Genomic DNA, 19,524 nt, shown 5'->3' with positions numbered 1-19,524 from the left:
AGAGAGGTGTCATTTTTGGGATGCTGGATGTGGTCGATAAGGCTCAGCATGAGTCATGAAACAATACCAGAGCAAAGTCAAAGTAATTGTTCCTTAGAAGAATATCCTCTATGACAGGATTTATTTCATCTCACGCTCTCAGAGCTCCCACTGAATGCGCCTGCTTCTCTTCCTGCCTGACTAACTTTATAAGGAACTTCCTGTGAGTGATGACATCACACATGAGGCTCACAGGCAGGGTGGGGAAGGAGGTGGAGTGGGAGGAGAGACAGTTTGGGGGCAGAGCCTACTTATCCCACCAAATGTTTCTGTCCGGTTTACAGATGGAGTGATTCTCACTAGTGTTAGTAACAGACTCAGTGCAGTAAAATTCAATATTATATTTGACTGTTGCATGGCACGCAAACACACACTACATTTAATTGAATCTGATTATATCTAAGTTTTCTGTTCACTTTAGAATTTTCAGCTTTTTGTGTATAGGTGAGTATTGCCTGTAGCATCCATCATCCATCCATCATTTTATTCTGACTCTGATACTCTGATAGACATTCACCTTAACACACACACACAAATTGAGAAATAGTAAAACTCACCTAGCAGAACTTCACAGATACCCCTTTCTCCTGCTGGTCACAACTGGCCCAAAGGAATGCCAAAAATGTGCCTGAAATTATAAAGGGGGATTAGAGAGAGCCTGGTCCATGCAAGGGCCAAATATGTAATGATAAGCCTGTTAGGTTCGGGGGCCAAGGCAAGCCATGGGGATTTACAAACTCAGGCACAAGAACACTCTGTTCTCTCCACTCACCTCTGCTTTCTGCCACTATTGATTCAACACACTAGCTGTTTGTAGCTATTGTACTGCTGTGTTTGGTTAGCACGCATGTCAGTGGTGGGTTTGTTTAGCCTGGCTAGGTTAGGTGACACAGTTAATACAACACCGCTGAAGACCCAAGGCTAAGTGGCTGTAAATGGATGGTGTGAGGGATTGTATGTCCCAGATTATTCAGAAATTATTACCCTAAACTGGAAAAACATAATTTAATTTCACCCTGTCTTTATGGATCCTGCAGTCGATATGACCTATCACATTCACTGTGTTTCAAACTTGTATACACCCGATACATTTCAGGTGAAAACGAACATCTAGTCAGGTAAACAGAGAACAGGTCCAGCTACAGAAAATGCCCACAGTGATCTGATAAGCGAGCTGCTAAACAATATGGGCTCCATTCAGTCAGCAGCAGAATACTGTGGAGATAAGAGCGTTTCTGGCTGTGCTGCTGTGCCTGCCCTCTTATCTCCCCTGGAGCCATCCCCCTTACTGCCTCTGTCTCCCCTCACACTTGTGCAATTATTTCTCATGTAGTCTTATGCCCTGCTTTTGTTTATGAAGCTGATTGGAAAACTCTTTAAGTATATAACTGCATGGAATGTCAGTTATTATTGCACCTAACCTATGGCCTAATTCTAACTTTGATACTTGAGTTAAGGGTCTGAAAACACAATCACATTTGTGCATATTTCCACAATGCAGCATGCAGCTTGGATAAAACAAACCTTCCCCATCAGAAATGACCTAGGAGCATGCAAGAACCAGTCTCCAAAACTGGGTTTTACTGTTTTCATTGACCGGTTGCATGGCTGATTCCTATTCGAAATATGGCTGTAGTACTAAACTGTATGTCCCCATGCCACTGGAATAATTTATCAGCTGACTGCATCGTTGTGTTAACACCTGCTCTGCCCCCCCCCCCAGGTTAAAAGCAGAGATAAACTAAGTACTGCAGACTTTGATCATATCAAGTTAACTTAGGCTATGCTTAAATGAGCCCTCTGTATGTTCAAGGTTGATTCTGCAATCCACACGCATGACTCTCAGCCTCTCTTATTGCATACTCTGGAGTGAGACTGTTCAGGCAGGCTTGTAAAATAAACGCTGTAGCTTTAAGGGCAAGTGTGTGAGGCGGAGCCACTGCGTTTTTGTAGTGTGGTGGAGCTTAAAAGAACAACGCTCACTACAATACTAGACTATCTAAAAGTGTCACATTATAGTTACAGTATCACCACCGCGCTGACGTCCTGTGCCTGATGCAATAGAAAACTGAAGCTTACAGAATTATATCAAAACACCACAGAAACCAAGGAGCTATATTTTGCCAAAGAGGACTCTAGGGGTCTGGCAGCGGAGGAAAATTGCGAAGTTATTTAGGTGAGTTCAGAAAATAATTTGAAATGTCTGATATGCCCCGCGTCTAGTCTGTGTCTTGTTTTGTATGTTGGTGACAACATGACAGCCATATGATTGATGCAGCTTCAGCTTTCAGTCAGATTACTCCTACATTTTATATGCTGTAGTTTGTTCTGTTTTGTTTTTCTCAGGGAGCGAGATTATGACTGCCTTTTAGGGAGGCACATTTTCTTTTAGCTGAACTCAATATGATTTGACAGGACCTGACAGAATTAGACATACGAAATGCATTTGTTATTTTCACTAGGTTTATGATGCCTAACCTTATCTCATAACACATATAAAAGGAGAATATTCCATAATTGTTTCATTGCCCTTTGGTTAATTGCAAGCCAATAACCCTTATATGGTTTTATTCCAGGCTAATATCCTGTAGGTATCATATTGTTTTATTTTCGCTTGGAACAACACACACACACACACACACACACACACACACACACACACACACACACACAAAAATCCATTCAATTTCATCATTTCCTAGACTTGTCAAATAGCGTGTGTTGTGGTGTGAGTCACCTGCCTGCTAGAGAGCTTTTAACCATTATTATCTCAATCCGGTAAAGTGAGGGGGTGTGCGCGCTGTTTGCTTGCCGCACAGGTAGAGCGGGTATGGTTGCTGGGAAACCGCTGCAGGGGTGTCGCAGGTGGGGTGTGAACTCCTTCCTGCAAGGGTTGCGTGTGCCTAGTGTCCTATCAAAAGCAAGCTATCTGCTGATGTTTTGGAGCCCTGACGCCCCCGCCCCGGGACCCTGCGTGTTCTTCTTCACTAAATCCCCTCCTCAGGTCATCTGTCAGTATTTTCACATCCTGCAGATTACCAGAGGACTCTGTCCACCTATGACCCATGTGATAGAAGAGAGGTCAAGCCTAACTATACAAAGCCCACATTCTGCTCTGAAATGAGTGGCTCACAAAATTCCTCCTTAAGAGGGTTAATGCTCTGCATGACTACCCATCATTTGTTTAATCCTGTTGCCTGTAAATGCGCCTGTGGTTAACTGCCAGGATGAACTGTCTTTGCACCTGTTGCAAGAGGAAGCGCAGGCCCCTGGGGGTTCATTATCGAGGATCAGGTTGCTTCCCATCCCCGCCGAACCGAATCGCCGGCCCTGGGCAGAGGGATTGGATGCCTTGTTGGGCAATTTGGCTCAGGCTGATGTCCCAAGCTTCCTGTTGTTTTAGAGCTTTGTTTCTCACCAGCTGTCTGGGCATCACATAGATATGGCCCCTCTCTAGTCATTTGTTCCTAGGAGACCAGGAACTAGGGGCCATGTTCCTCTCAGTCATCACCCCTACATTATAAGGAGGACAGCTTGTCTCTGGGTGTGCACACACCCATTTGTGGTCTCCAGCAGCGATGACCATTAAGATTATTGATGCACCTGTTTTCTGAAATGTGTGATTAATAGTGTTGAAAATGTTGCTAGTGCACTTAAGTCATTATAAGATCTGATGCAACAATGCATGGCTGCTATCACAGTCACTCATATATGCACAGCTGTACAACAAAGACACTTTATAGTTACTCATGATACTCTTGCTTGATTATTCTGATCTCTGGTCTTTATTGAAAATGTCAAGGCTCTGCTTACTTAAACTTTGTGACTTTCCAAACTCATTCCACCTCACAGCCCAAAGAAAACAAATCTTCTTAATGTAAGATTAGAGATTGTATCATGGGCAACAGGTTCATCCAGTAAGCAGCCAAAATCAGTGTTAGTTTTGCATCCTGCGCAATGCTGACCGCACAAATATCAGTGTGCTGCTCGATCATCCCCTCTGAACATTGTATGCATTGTTTACTCAGCCCTGATGCAGAGCCGACGCGAACATCCAGGTCATTTGACATGAGGAGCGCTTGCAACACCAGGTTTATCTCTGGTAACAGGAGGAGCTCTTTGCTGTTCAGCTCTGCAGCACACGCTCTCTGAGTTTCAACATAAATTGTTAACAGTAAAATTATATTAAGTTGAGAGGCATAATTATGCAGAAATCACTAAATTTTAAACTTACTGTAATGAAAAAAACTTGGGCTTAAATAGACTCTGGCTATAGGTGAAGCCTAAGGATCATTGAATGCCCATAGAAACACCTCTGTTGGTGATTTATTGGAGAATGTACAATGTTGTTGTACATACTTGTGTATTAGCCTACATTTTTCAGTGTGTAGTATCAAATAATTTAGAATTGAGACACTTATGCCACTCACAGTTTCCACTTTGTAAAACTCACATAGGTTTCTACTTTGTTAAATCCTCTTAAAAATTAAAGGATGGTATTTATTTTTAGTTTTCTGACATTTGTACATGAGACGTGTCCACATCCCATCTAGGTTTAGACCAGTTGTTTTATAAAAGTAGACTTGAAGAACAAAAAAATCTGCACACTTGATGCAAGCTCCCAAGTCTTCATTATAGCAACGTTTTAACCAACAAGGTCTTCCCTCAGCAATCTCTTTTTTTTGTCTATATATCGCTTGCGCATTTAGTTTGTAAAAACTCCTGGCCAGAGTCTGTCCCCAGGGCTTGTTGGGGCACAACTGTCCTAAAGCCCCGTCAAACTGAGCGTTATCATCGTTGCCATTCCACAGTCAGAGGAGCCAAGGAGAATGTTGCCTCATGTTTTCTGTGAAATGCACCACTACATGCACAAGGCCATGACTCTTATGAAAGAGTTGGGCCAGGTGGACAGCTTTAGAGAGGGAGAGGAAGATTCTGTATTTTGGCCTCCATTCTGATATCAAGATTTTCTTCCTTTGAAGTGTTCTCCTCTGCAAAACTCTTGGCTTCACTATAAGTTACTGGCTCTGGTTTTAGAGGGAATTTTTCAGTATGCTGCATACAGGTTTTGTTCCTCTTCATTGGCCTCTGCTTCCAACGCTCTTTCACTGTCATTCATGTCTGTGTCTTGGCTGTGTTACAGGTACACCAGAAGCAGTGGCAGCCAGCCGGGCGATCTGAGTGTTTCCTGGCTTTGATGCGACCCGAGTGTGCCTGGAGCATGTCCACAGCGGGCCTGAGTACCCAGGAGATCTGTTTTCCCGCAGAAAGCCCCTTCCTGCGGGGCAGCTATTGTCACAGCATGGCTGGATCCAAACCCTCATGGACCTATCGCCATGAGCTGGACAAGTGAGTGCTCTGGTGCCAATACTAGCAGGTCATTACTAGAAAGGGAAAGTGTTTGAAATCTGCATGAGGTTCTGAAGGGTTTATGGTTCACCAAAGGCACTCTGCCAGGATTTCTTGTAGTAAAGTGTAAAGTAAGTGGCAAGATTATTACTGTGGTTAATATTAACGTTATAATTTTTCTTTTTAACAGCTTCTACTTCAGTATAGATCCTGCACACATGGATCACAGCTCCCGTGCCCAGCAACAGGTGCCACCTACACCATCTCTAACTTATGAGAGTAAGTGCTTGGATCTATCCACTGTACGACCCATCAGTGCATGCATCTTCCAACATACTCTCATGCTAGAAACGGAGACCTTGAATTGTACTTTTGAACCAGCTGCTACATACTGAGTAAGTGGTTTTCCAGAAAGTCAGAGCATGCTGGGAGTCCAAATCTAAATTTGCCAATGGAAATGTTTAACCAAAATGTGAGAGATGGGTTTTATGGTTGTAACAAATTATGTGACCTCCAAACACACCACTGCCAGAATTTAAATACAAAACGTTTTTTAACCTTTTTGTACAGGATACAATGGATACAAATCATTATTATTGTTCAACAATATGATAATTACTCTTACTTTTGTGTTTCCCCACTGACAGGACAGAAACATAGCCCCAGCACACAGAGATTACCCCCTAAGAAATCCAGGCCCACCCATCTCTCCCTGTCATGCAGTGCTGAACTGTCCACCCCAAGCCCTGCTGATGATGACCAGGTGGTCCCCTCATTCCAGAGGCTGTCTGTGTACGAGTGCAGCAGTCCGCCACAGACGCCAGGCAGATGTTCCAAGCCTCTCCCGCCCCTCCCCGCACAAACGGACATCTCCCATGAGCAGGCTATTGACAACGAGGTCGAATTTTTCACGAGTTCAGACGACAGCCGCTGCCTGGTGCCTGATCATTGTCCCAAATCGTCTCCTTTTCGCTATGGAGTCCCGAGCCGACGGAGCTTCAGGGGCTGCGGGCAGATTAATTACGCTTACTTTGAGGGTCCAACAGGGCAGCAAAGCCCGCAGCAGCCCCAACAGCAGCACCAACCGCAGCCACAGCAGGAGGTGCGGGAACCACCTGAGCAGCAGCCGCCGGAACCGCCTGAGCCACTGGTGGTCGTTTGTCAGAGACAGCAGGACCGGGCTCAGAGGAAGCTGCGGCGCTCTCACTCTGGCCCAGCCGGTTCCTTCAACAAGCCCACATCACTGCGCCTGCCGTGCCACCACCGCTACACCCACGGCATGGATAAGCCAGAAGTGCCACCCCCTATCCCTCCACGGCCCATCAAGACAGTAGACTACCGCCGCTGGTCAGCAGAGGTCTCGTCGGGGGCTTACAGTGATGACGACAAACCCCCCAAGGTGCCCCCAAGGGAACCTTTGTCCAGAGGCAGCTCCCGTACCCCCAGTCCCAAGAGCCTCCCGACGTACATGAACGGGGTGATGCCCCCCACCCAAAGCTTTGCACCGGATCCTAAGTATGTGAGCTTCCGGGGTTTACAGAGACAGAACAGCGAGGGCTCACCCTGCATCCTGCCCGTCATGGAGAACGGCAGGAAGGCCAGCACCACACACTACTATCTCCTGCCTCAGCGGCCTGCTTTCATGGACACCCCTTATGTGGAGAAGTTTCTGCGGGTTGTGAACAGCCCTGCAGGTCGTAATGCAGAGGCGTCAGACTCAGACTGGGACTGTCAGACCGGGAGGAGACCACATGTGGATTTAGTTTGAAAAGTTTTAGTCTTGAAAAGTCTAAGTAGGAGAGGACTCTACGGTACATGAGCAAAAACCACTTGGCAAAAAGGTGAAACTGGACGCTAACGCCCCTCAAACTGCTGCTTTTACTCATTTTTTTTTTTTTACCCCTTCTGTATTCTGAAAACACAGGGTATGTGTGCACTGTATGCAGTTACTGGAAATGTTGGAATGGCTATCACAACAGAGAGATGCTTTACTTAAATGCTGTGTCTCTGACTATAGATTGTGGGTAAAATTCAACATTGTAGAGATTATTTTTGATATGATTATTTCATGATATTCAATATTGTACTGTTTTGCTGATGATGTGGTGCAGTCAAAAGGTACAAGCAGGACTTGAACCTCATGTGCTCAGTGTTTTGTGTCTGGAAGGTTGAGGATGTTTTGTGAGATGCATTAGGGTTTTTTGACATAGCTTTTGTATCTCACAAGGGACAAAAGGTCAGTAAAGTAACCATGTATCACTTAATATATGAAGTTTAAATACAAGGCCAATTTATTTTTAAGGAAATGAAGGATGCTATTATGCAAATCCCCATTTTAGTTGCTATTATGTATGCATGGATATGCTTTAAGAATGCATGTCAAGACTGATATAGTTTCCCGCCTTGATGAAGTTCCAGTCTTACTCAGGCTACTATATCTGCGTTAATTTGTGTCTCCCACAAGGCATGTACATTTTGTACTAGTGGGTGGGTGTATTACTGGTAGCTATGCATGTTTCCAGTGGAATGTCTAGTGCAGCTTATATTGGTGTACTTGTCTCTTCGTATGTATGTATGTATGTATGTATGTATGTATGTATGTATGTATGTATGTATGTATGTATGTATGTATGTATGTATGTATGTATGTATGTATGTATGTATGTATGTATGTATGTATGTATGTATGTATGTATGTATGTATGTGTGTATTTGTGCATGTGAACAGCAGTAGGAAAAGTGTTCTGGTGATACTATATAGAATGACTTTCTACAATTAGTAGAAATTTTTTTAACAATATTTGTTACCGTGCTCTGCTTGTTTGCAGCACCTGCTTTTAAGTACAACCCTCTAAAGTGCACACTTATATTACTTTCTTTCAGTGTCCAGGTCTGTTTTATTGCACAGAAATTGGCCTGTTGAACATTATGTGAATGTATGCTGTTCTTACTGAATTATGTCAAACAGTTGGAGGAGTTCATTTTTGGTCAAGCTGTGAGTCATTGCTTGGAACTAATTTGCCTCACGTACTACCTCCCTTGATATTATAATTATAATATTTCACATCCCCTTGATTTAAATAGTGTCTAAGGTCACATTATAAATTAATGGTCCTCAGAGAAGACGAGGTAACCAGCTACATATGAATAGGTGAACTGACAATTTTTTTTTTTATTCAATTACAAGTGGACAATGAACAAGTAACACCTCCACTGAGGCAATTAGTTAAGATTAAGAATAATACAAAATGAATTCTAATATAGGATATGTTGTCTACCATTAGAGATCTTAGATTATGGAGATATTAGGCAAACCTGTTAACACAGACGCATTACACAGACAGTGCAGGGCTTACCTGCCTGACACAGACTTTCCTGTTCTGCTCATGCATTCCTGCCTTACATGATTGCAGTGGGTGTGGTCCGAGAGACTTTGGCTGCTGGCAGCCAAGAAAATATATGAATTTTATTGTTATAGATGATTGAAAAACCATCAGGATCATATAGTAAATGTAGCACATTCATTGAAGTAACCCTTGGTATAGAACATGGTGTTCAATTTGGGAAACAGATAAGCGCTAAGGTCAAACGGTCATTGAAGTATACTTTTTCTCTCCCTTCTGCTCACAAACCTTGCCAACACAATGTTGTTTTGACTTAAATGTCTGAAAAATGTTTACATTATACACTGATATTATTTAATCTTAACGTATTCATATGTCTTATTAGAAATAATAAAACCAAATGAAGACTAGTTCATCAAGGAATAACTGACGTTCTCTGCTGTGGTGAAGACATGCACTGGGAGAGTACAGTATGCTGTGTACAGTATTTAACAATTCCATTTGTCGTTATGAATAGTTGATCAATCTATAGTCTTTAAAAAGAAAACAAAATAAAACAACTTATTTATGAGTCTGCTTCATTCTGTTATATTTCTGTGAATGTGTCGAGTGAACTCTTAACTCAGCTGTTTGGCCTGTTTTATCACCCACACACCCTCATGCTGTGCCTTATTGTGACTGGCCACCATCCAGATAGAGAAGAGTGACTTACACAGATCGACTGACAGGTATATATTCCCTTCCTCTTCCTGGTTATAACTTTGACTCTTCCCCTCGCCGCTCGACAACTCAGATGCTCCATGGCAGCCAGCTTCGAGCCCCAGGTTTGAAGCGTTTAACAATGTTGCAAGTGCTTTCACTCTTTAACTTTTGTCCATGTGGTTAGGCATGGAGCCGAAACCACAGTGAACCACACAGAGCACCAGAGGTAAAATAATTACTTAAATAGGGTGTATTCAGCTGCTGTTACTTCATCCACCATAATCTCTTGAAAAGGCAGCAGTCATTTCTGTAGGTATGGTGTGCTGATAATAATTGATTGTGTACTATCCTCTCAGTGGAACAAAAGGCGACAGTGTGAACTATCTAGGCCACCTGCAAACCCTTTCACCTGGTTCACTCTTGGGTGAGCTGCTAGGCGACAGCATGGGTGGTGACTATGGCAACTGCGACAAAGGCTACTCATTTAAAATGTGGCCTGGTGGGGGCAGGAAAGATCAAGTGCCAAATGAATCAACAAGCCAACTGATTTGAGGTGTGCTTGCAGATAAATCAAAGGCAAAACATGCATTGTTGTACTGTTGCAGTGCTGTTGTTGGAGTACAAAAAGGCTTTGCTGTAGTACTCAAGTCCAGGATTCAGACTTGTGATTGGACTTGGACTCCATTTTCACAATTTTCATGACTTTTGACTCGACTTATGACTGGACATGGAACTTTTATCAGACTTGGCTGTGCTAGCACAAGGGATCGTTACACCAGAGCCTGTGCATTGGCGAATTTCAGTCACTTTGTTCCCCAAGCTGTCTTTGTCTAGCTCTTTCTCTGTCTCTCTGTCTCTGTCTCTCTCTCTCTCTCTCTCCTGAAGGCCCACTTGTCTGATAACCTTACAAGTACCAATTGATTGCAAATAAATTCCTTTGTTTTGTTTAACATCTAGCCGGTACTTTGCTATTCTCAGTACTTCCTACCTTTCACAAACCCCCCTTGTATTGTGCTTGAGTTTTTGAATGACTTCTGATCCCTGAACATAAAGTTACATGATAACAACTCAGTTGTCTGCTCTCAACACATCTTGACCCTTCAATTGAACATTTCCGCCAGGATATGGACTTAATTTGGGCTCAAGCACTGAGGACATGGAACTCGACTTGGAGGTTTAGTAGCTCAACTACAACACTGATAAATATATTTTTGGCATCAAGTAATTAGACAGAAGTCCTTGGCTGGTTCTGCTGAAGATTACCCAGTGGAACGAGCTCCTTTTTCATGATAAGAATTATTATGCTCATTATGGTTGCTGCCTCGTTAATTGTTACATAACCTCTGTTGTTTGGTCTGCAGATGGAATAGAGCATGTCTGCTTTCTATGTCTGGCTCTTACACAAGTCTGCAGTGCTGCATAGATCTAGGGTGTAACGGTAGTGGTGGTAGCAATAATAATGATAATATGCAAATATTTTACAACAAAAGCACAAAACAATAACACTGAAAAACATAGACAAGAATACTGGATGACTGACACCTCTGGCTCTATTGATGCAATATCAGAAACAACACCAAATCCTCACATAACGTTATGAAGAAGAGAGAATCAGTAAATAAAAACAAATAATTTACAATATTTGCAATCAAGACTGTCACTGCTGGATCCATTCAAGGTTACTCAGTGATTGAGAAATCGGATTTGAATATCAAGCAGATACTGTAACAGTAATTTAATATATATACAGATGCACAGAAACCAGAAAGAAAGATACAAATCAGTTAAATGCAACTTTTGTTTTCAAAAGACAACTTAAAACAGGGGTCCTGATGACAAATTCACAATCACCTTTGGTCTGAAGTTTGAAGCTTTCATAAGAGCTTCATCTGCTGACTTGAGGCTACATTCCTGTACATAAGGGATGAAACACTCAATAAGATAAGTTTAAAAGTTCAAACCAACATAAGCAATATTCCAGTTTCAAATATATCAATAAACTATCTAAAACCATATTCTTAATGCAACTATATGCTATTTTAAAAAGAATTCTCTACTCATAAGACTGTATAATATACCAATATATAGGCTACACGTGTTGTTTCTAAAATGATGATGTGTTTCAGATTTAGTCATGTCTGAAGGCATTTGAAAATTATGATCAAACACTCAGGATGGTGGATATAAAAGAGGCAAACTGAATCTAGATGTAAGTAGGAATGAGGAATGAGGGTGAACCCACCTAAACTCGGTTTACCCACCTTTTTTATCTGAGAAATACAGTTTACCCTCCTTTTTAAGGTGACATGCATGCAATTAGCTACCTGGTAGGAAACAGCAGTGCTCCGGCCCCAAGGATTGAGAACCACTGGTGTACATAAAGTAGCATCAAACTGACTTTCTTTTAAGTCTGTTAAGGGAGCATGAATTAATGTTTTTCTCAAAGTGTAATACATTTTTGCTTGTATTGGTGGTTGTTTATGATGATCATGAGTGGAATTCAGAGTATACCCACCTTTTTAATTACCACTTCATCTCTGAATATCAGCCTTAAAGTTAGGACTAGATACTATAGTGTCGCCAAGTAGGCTACTACTCTAGACATCCTCTCTGTATATTCCCTTGCTCTCTCACACAAATGGCAAAAGCAAAATGTTATCATATGAGAGCACGCACGCCATCTAGTGACAGAAGATTATAACTACTCTGACGGAAGTCAATAGTAACCATCACTGTTGCAGAGAAAATGAACTCCCTGATTAAACTTCAAAAGGCTGGAGCAAGTGATGCTTGGCAGAGTTGTCAGAGAATAGTGTGTCTTCATCTTCAAACTACACAATCCAACACTGGATTTGATCATTAACCGCCATGTTGGAATGCCGAAGTAATGCCAAGTTGTGTCGTCGGCACAGGAGCGTGTCAAGAAACTAACAGGTAAACTCATGATTCATCTTGGTTTCCATGTGTTTGTCTCTTGAGATGTAATTGGCGTTTCAATGCACCCCAACGAAAAACAACTAGGCTACAGTAATACATATAATCCTTTAATCCTAATACATTTTAGAATGATAGCCTATAGCTATATCACAGCAAAACTAAAGTGTTTAAGTAATGGTGATTTTTCGTCTGGGGTAAGTATCCCTTGTGTTACTTTTGGATGAACAGAAGCCTCGATATGATGTAGAGGAAAAGGAGGTGGGTGAGATGCATCTCCCATCACATTTAGCTGAATTACACCCAAAACACCCTCAGCAGGCTCAGCAGTAGGTTAAGACATCCCAGACCCAACCTGCTCCACACTCCACTCAAAATGCTGATCACAACCTAAAGTAGTTTGAATCTATACTCTTGGGCTTATTCCTAGTTCACAACATTACACCCAAGGGCTACTCAGCAAATTCAGCACATTTTCTACATTTTTGGTATTATTTAGTGTACTCTTAAAGTGGTGACACACTAGGCAATATTTTTGGCAATGTAGATGTGCAATGCTTGCAGCAAAAGGCATTATAACAAGACACCTGGGTCAAAAATCTATTCAAATATGGCAACAACGTGTTTCCATGTGATTAAGGCAACAATGCTGAGACAACCCCTGGGCACTTCTGTCCATCAGAGTTGCCCAAGACTTCAAGGGATATCTAGGAATAGAAAAGATTCTTTGAATATAGTTTTTCTGACCTTGTGTCTCACTTTGCTGCAGAGGAGCGTTGCTCACTGACCCCAAAATTGCTTAGTGTATCAACATAGTTTTCATAGATGAGGATGGAAATTAAAACACTCAAAACATTTAATGTAAATATGGATGGCTGTGGCTTTAATTAAGTAACAAACAGTGGTTTGCAGTTGTAGGATCATTTGATATGAAGGTAGGCTACAATAATTAACAGTGAATATAAATATAGGTATAAATAATATAATAATTCAATATTTGTATATTGGGTTATATACAATATTTTATTGCTGGTTCCAACAACATTCAGACTGATCTGTAAACTTGCTTTGTTCATTGCTAGTATGGAAAACTTAACAATGAAAACAAAACTCTCCAATCTGTAGTCTTCATCTAGGGTTGCTGTACAATACCTCTGGACGTTTGGTTCTGACCTGGAGAAATACAGGAAGCAAAGCACAATAATATCAACATTTTCAGTATTAGCTCACATTTAATGCATCAGTCCTTCTCAGAATATTTGATGGAAAATAGGCTAGTAGTTACTTAGTGGCTTTCGTAGGCATTGTAAGTATGGAAATGCATAATAATAAACAAGAATACCTGTAATCTGGGGTCAACATTCTCTAGACGTGGCCTAAAACCTTCCAATGTGGACCGGTCTGCAGCCAGGCCTGGTGAAAAGATGCTCAAATTGTGAATACCGGTACTTGTTAAAATCACTGCTGAGAAAGAGATTAAGGATTACTGAAAAAGCAGACCAGGACAAACCTGTATGTGAGAAGTCAAAGAAGTCTCCCTCAAAATCAGTCAGTCTGCCATGGGATTTGGGAGTCCTGAGATATGGAGACAATTTCTTCAGCATATGGACTTTGGCAATGTTTGTAATTTGATCATTATGAGCAAAGCAAAGCATAATTTGTTGACCATTTGGATATCACTACATAGGGATATGCATTTGGGCCGTCATAACCCACCAAATGCCCATATGTCTCCTTTTGGCCACAATGACCGCAATGACAATAATAATCAGGAGCAAGGCTGCCGCCAGCGATCCAAAGAGTGCTCCATAGAAACCTGGACCCCAGCGGAAGAAGTCACACTGTTGCCCATAATACTGCTCCAGGCTAGACTCATAGCACCTGTGTTTGAGAGGCACATGAGTGATCTGATTCAACAGGAATCAAATGTAAGATAGTCAGAATTCAGATAATATCCAGAAATATTTGTTTTTGTCTTACCTACAGGTCGGCCCAATTAGAATGTCATTCTGACATTCTCCATGTTGATGACAGTAGTCAGGATTCGTTTTACAAGGTCCAACACACTGCCAGCGACCATCAGTAACCTCAGCAGTGTAATCAGCAAACTGACTGCAGTTAATAAAAGGCTGCAGGTCTGTGATATCTGTTTGATTAAAAAATGCATGTATAATTTTGTATGAATACCATGCCTAACTGAGACATATTGTAAGAGAAGAGAAGTTTACTGTTCAAAGTAGCAATGTTTGGAATGATGCATGTTTATATTTGACACATGATATACTCACTTTTAATATCAGTTGGCTGCAAGATAACTCCATTTAGCTGCACATCCACATTACCAAAGGCCTGAGCAATTCTCTTGAGGTTCCTTGTGTCATTCAAGATGCCAGTCAATATGTCACCTAGTTTAGTGTTGATAATCTGGATTTGAGTTTCATTGTTTGTGTAGTTGTACTCTGCTACAGACTCTGCAACAACACTTCCTGGTCTACAGCAAGAAACAAAAAAAACAATAGATATTATTAAACAAGAACAACATGCACCGGATCAAACAGTACATTAAAGTATTTTGTGATAAATTAATACTCTAAAAAAACCTACCTTAATTTGATGACTTGTACAGTTTTGAAGTTCTGTGGATCTACCTCTTTGCATAGGGCACTGAGCTGGAAACAAGAGAACACATGACAGCTCTTACTATAACACAATTATGACAATAAATACAGATGTTCTTTGGATATTCACATCAAATCAAAATGTGTAGAGCATAATACACACAATTATTAATCTGTATTTAACATTTGCGAAAATTATCAGGTAGAAGTAATTATATGGCATGAGTAAATATTCTCTGCTTTATCATCACTTATTGTGTAAAGATCATTAACTCATGGAACATTGAAAAAAAAAACATGTTGTACCTCCGTTGTTAATGTACGGATGAATTCTTGTGACTGAGGTGAGTTTAGATTATTAAAAGCATCCTCAAATGTCTTCATGATTTCCAAAGAAATATTTGCTTTTCTTGTTGGTATTGCTTCGCTATCTGCAAAGAATTATGATACCATTATTTTAATATTGCAATAACGTTTCACACTGAGCATGAAGTAGAAGCGGTATCAATGCACAAAGCAAACAAATCTATTCAAAATTAAGACAAGCATGTAGTTTAAATCCTGTAACTTAAGTCTGCATTCTACATTATTTTCAGTCATAACAAGATTGTACAAGACAGTATTTGGAGACAAAAAAAAACCCTCACCAACAACAGCTGTTGTCTCATTGTGTCCATACGAGCATGTATCTCCATAGGTGAAACCTTGACAGTGGCACTGACATTTTCCAAGTGTAACATTGAATGAACAGGGAGCCCCGTTACAATGACAGTCCTCAGCCGTACACTGGGGAGTTGTAGATGGTCTTATCACTGTTACTGTAGCATTTGACAATGGTCTGATGGTAGATGTTGACTGACTGATTTCTGGTGTAAGTGCGTTTGTGCTGGTTGTTTCCGCTGATGTCACAGCCGTTGTAGTCTGCACTGTAATAATCTGTGCTGTAGAGAATTTGGTTGTATGAACTTGCCCAGTTGTAAGTGAATGTGTTGTTTCTGGTGAATGGTGGGTTTGAGTGGATTTGATTTGTGCAGTGGAAGATGGCTGTGGGAAGTCAGTATTGAGTAGTGTAGACTGTGACTTCTCTGTTATAGAAACATCGGGAGAGGATGCAGTTGGCAATATATTTTGTGTTGTCACTGTGGGTGCATCCGTCTTGAATGATGTTGACTGTGGCTCTTCTGTTGTGGAAAGTTGCACTGGAGATGTTTGGGGACTACTAAACAAAGTAGCAGTAGTGACTTTTGCTGTCGTAACATTACTGGTAGTCACAGTTGTAGCTGGAGTTATGGATGTGACATCAATAGAGGTTGGTGTCTGCTCAGTATTTTGTGTTGTTTCATCACTAAAATGTGTTGACATGTGTTGCGTGCTGGTTGGCAGTGAAGTGGAGGAGGATTCCATGGATTCGTTTGTCACCTTGGTGACATCTGTTGTGAATAATGTAGACTCCTGTGTTGTAGAAGATGTTTCGTGGAATGTTGGAGATGTTTGTGGACTGCTAAATGAAACATTTGCTGTTGTTACATCACTGCCTATTCCAACTGTTGATGATGTCATAGTTGATGTTGATGGAGTCACAGAAACATTGGGAGAGGATGCAGTCGGCAGAGTTTCTTGTGTTGTTTCACTGTAAGTTTGTGTGACACTGGTAGTTGTGGAAGAAGGTGAAGATGTTACGGATTCATTTGTCACTGTGGGTGCATTAGTCTGTGGCTCCTCTGTTGAGGAAAGGGGCAGAGGTGAAGATGTTTCTGGACTGCTGAATGTAAGCTTTGTTGTTGGTACATTTGATGTTGTTTCTTCACTTTTGGGTACAGCAGTAGTTTGAGTCAAAAGTGTGATTTTGGGAGAGACTGTAGAAGCTGTATTGATTGTCACAGTCGTACTTGAGGGTGGGTCGGCAGTAGATGTTGATTGAATTGCAGTTGGTGTCAGTACGTTAGTGGTGATTGTTGAGCTTGGAGTTGATGTCACATTCTCTGTTGTCTGCTGTGGAGCTGTGTTCAGTGATGTGGAGAAGTTCATTGTGGATTGTGTTTGTCCAGAAGTAGTTGATGGAGCTGTATCAGGCAAGTATTGAGTCTGAGTGGTAATAGTAGGTGTGGATTTGTTTCCTTCAGTGGAAAAGGACGTTACTGCTTCTGTTGTCACTGTGGGTGCATCAGTCTTGAAAGATGTAGACTGTGGCACTTCTGTTGTGGAAAGTTGCACTGAAGATGTTTGGGGACTGCTAAACGAAGTTGTAAGAGTCACATTTACTGTCATAACATCACTGGTAGTCGTAGCTGGAGTTATGGATGTGACATCAATAGAAGTTGGTGTCTGCTCAGTATTTTGTGTTATTTCATCACTAAAATGTGTTGACATGTGTTGCGTGCTGGTTGGCAGTGAAGTGGAAGAGGATTCCATGGATTCGTTTGTCACCTTGGTGACATCTGTTGTGAATAATGTAGACTCCTGTGTTGTAGAAAATGTTTCATGGAATGCTGAAGACGTTTGTGGACTGCGAGATACAACATCTGCTGTTGTTACATCACTTCCTGTTCCAGCTGTTGATGATGTCATAGTTGATGTTGATGGAGTCACAGAAACATTGGCAGAGGATGCAGTCGGCAGAGTATCTTGTGTTGTTTCACTGTAAGTTTGTGTGACACTGGTAGTTGTGGAAGAAGGTGAAGATGTTACAGATTCATTCGTCACTGTGGGTGCATTAGTCTGTGGCTCCTCTGAGGAAAGGGGCAGAGGTGAAGATGTTTCTGGACTGCTGAATGTAAGCTTTGTTGTTGGTACATTTGTTGTTGTTTCTTCACTTTTGGGTACAGCAGTAGTTTGAGTCAAAAGTGTGATTTTGGGAGAATCTGTAGAAGCTGTATTGATTGTCACAGTTGTACTTGAGAGTGGGTCAGCAGTAGATGTTGATTGAATTGCAGTTGGTGTCAGTACGTTAGTGGTGATTGTTGAGCTTGGAGTTGATGTCACATTCTCTGTTGTCTGCTGTGGAGCTGTGTTCAGTGATGTGGAGAAGTTCATTGTGGATTGTGTTTGTTCAGAAGTAGTTGATGGAGCTGTATCAGGCAAGTATTGAGTCCGAGTGGTAACAGTAGGTGTGGATTTGTTTCCTTCAGTGGAAAAGGATGTTACTGCTTCTGTTGTCACTGTGGGTGCATCCGTCTTGAAAGATGTAGACTGTGGCACTTCTGTTGTGGAAAGTTGCACTGAAGATGTTTGGGGACTGCTAAACGAAGTTGTAAGAGTCACATTTGCTGTCGTAACATCACTGGTAGTCGTAGCTGGAGTTATGGATGTGACATCAATAGAGGTTGGTGTCTGCTCAGTATTTTGTGTTGTTTCACCACTAAAATGTGTTGAAATTTGTTGTGTGCTGGTTGGCAGTAAAGTGGAGGAGGATTCCATGGATTCGTTTGTCACCTTGGTGACATCTGTTGTGAATAATGTAGACTCCTGTGTTGTAGAAGATGTTTCGTGGAATGTTGGAGATGTTTGTGGACTGTGAGATAAAACATCTGCTGTTGTTACATCACTTCCTGTTCCAGCTGTTGATGATGTCATAGTTGATGTTGATGCAGTCACAGAAACATTGGGAGAGGATGCAGTCGGCAGAGTATCTTGTGTTGTTTCACTGTAAGTTTGTGTGACACTGGTAGTTGTGGAAGAAGGTGAAGATGTTACAGATTCATTCGTCACTGTGGGTGCATTAGTCTGTGGCTCCTCTGTTGAGGAAAGGGGCAGAGGTGAAGATGTTTCTGGACTGCTGAATGTAAGCTTTGTTGTTGGTACATTTGTTGTTGTTTCTTCACTTTTGGGTACAGCAGTAGTTTGAGTCAAAAGTGTGATGTTGGGAGAATCTGTAGAAGCTGTATTGATTGTCACAGTTGTACTTGAGAGTGGGTCAGCAGTAGATGTTGATTGAATTGCAGTTGGTGTCAGTACGTTAGTGGTGATTGTTGAGCTTGGAGTTGATGTCACATTCTCTGTTGTCTGCTGTGGAGCTATGTTCAGTGATGTGGAGAAGTTCATTGTGGATTGTGTTTGTTCAGAAGTAGTTAATAGAGCTGTATCAGGCAAGTATTGAGTCTGAGTGGTAATAGTAGGTGTGGATTTGTTTCCTTCAGTGGAAAAGGATGTTACTGCTTCTGTTGTCACTGTGGGTGCATCAGTCTTGAAAGATGTAGACTGTGGCACTTCTGTTGTGGAAAGCTGCACTGAAGATGTTTGGGGACTGCTAAACGAAGTTGTAAGAGTCACATTTGCTGTCATAACATCACTGGTAGTCGTAGCTGGAGTTATGGATGTGACATCAATAGAGGTTGGTGTCTGCTCAGTATTTTGTGTTGTTTCATCACTAAAATGTGTTGACATGTGTTGCGTGCTGGTTGGCAGTAAAGTGGAGGAGGATTCCATGGATTCGTTTGTCACCTTGGTGACATCTGTTGTGAATAATGTAGACTCGTGTGTTGTAGAAAATGTTTCGTGGAATGCTGAAGACGTTTGTGGACTGCGAGATAAAACATCTG

General features: G+C 41.6%; 2 protein-coding genes across 2 annotated transcripts; one reads left to right on the top strand and one right to left on the bottom strand.

Annotated features, from left to right (window-relative positions):
- The first annotated feature begins 2,048 nt into the window (after positions 1–2,048).
- On the top strand, positions 2,049–9,303 carry errfi1a (ERBB receptor feedback inhibitor 1a). Its single transcript, XM_071895306.2, has 4 exons — positions 2,049–2,215; positions 5,183–5,388; positions 5,579–5,667; positions 6,036–9,303. The coding sequence occupies exons 2-4, from the start codon at positions 5,237–5,239 to the stop codon at positions 7,154–7,156; spliced, it is 1,362 nt and encodes a 453-aa protein (XP_071751407.1). The 5' UTR covers positions 2,049–2,215; positions 5,183–5,236; the 3' UTR covers positions 7,157–9,303.
- A 4,197-nt stretch (positions 9,304–13,500) lies between these two features.
- Positions 13,501–18,559, bottom strand: LOC139908523 (mucin-3A). The gene is made up of 10 exons (XM_071895249.2): positions 18,419–18,559; positions 16,844–16,975; positions 15,634–15,772; positions 15,293–15,417; positions 14,973–15,037; positions 14,657–14,859; positions 14,349–14,514; positions 14,085–14,249; positions 13,879–13,943; positions 13,501–13,541 (listed from the first exon to the last, which is right to left on the bottom strand). The coding sequence occupies exons 1-10, from the start codon at positions 18,557–18,559 to the stop codon at positions 13,501–13,503; spliced, it is 1,242 nt and encodes a 413-aa protein (XP_071751350.2).
- Positions 18,560–19,524: the final 965 nt, after the last annotated feature.

The sequence above is a fragment of the Centroberyx gerrardi genome, chromosome 5, assembly GCF_048128805.1.
Source record: "Centroberyx gerrardi isolate f3 chromosome 5, fCenGer3.hap1.cur.20231027, whole genome shotgun sequence".
Classification (NCBI taxonomy): Eukaryota; Metazoa; Chordata; class Actinopteri; order Beryciformes; family Berycidae; genus Centroberyx; species Centroberyx gerrardi.
The sequence above is the reverse complement of the archived record's forward strand: the minus strand, read 5'-3'. Positions and strand labels throughout refer to the sequence as shown.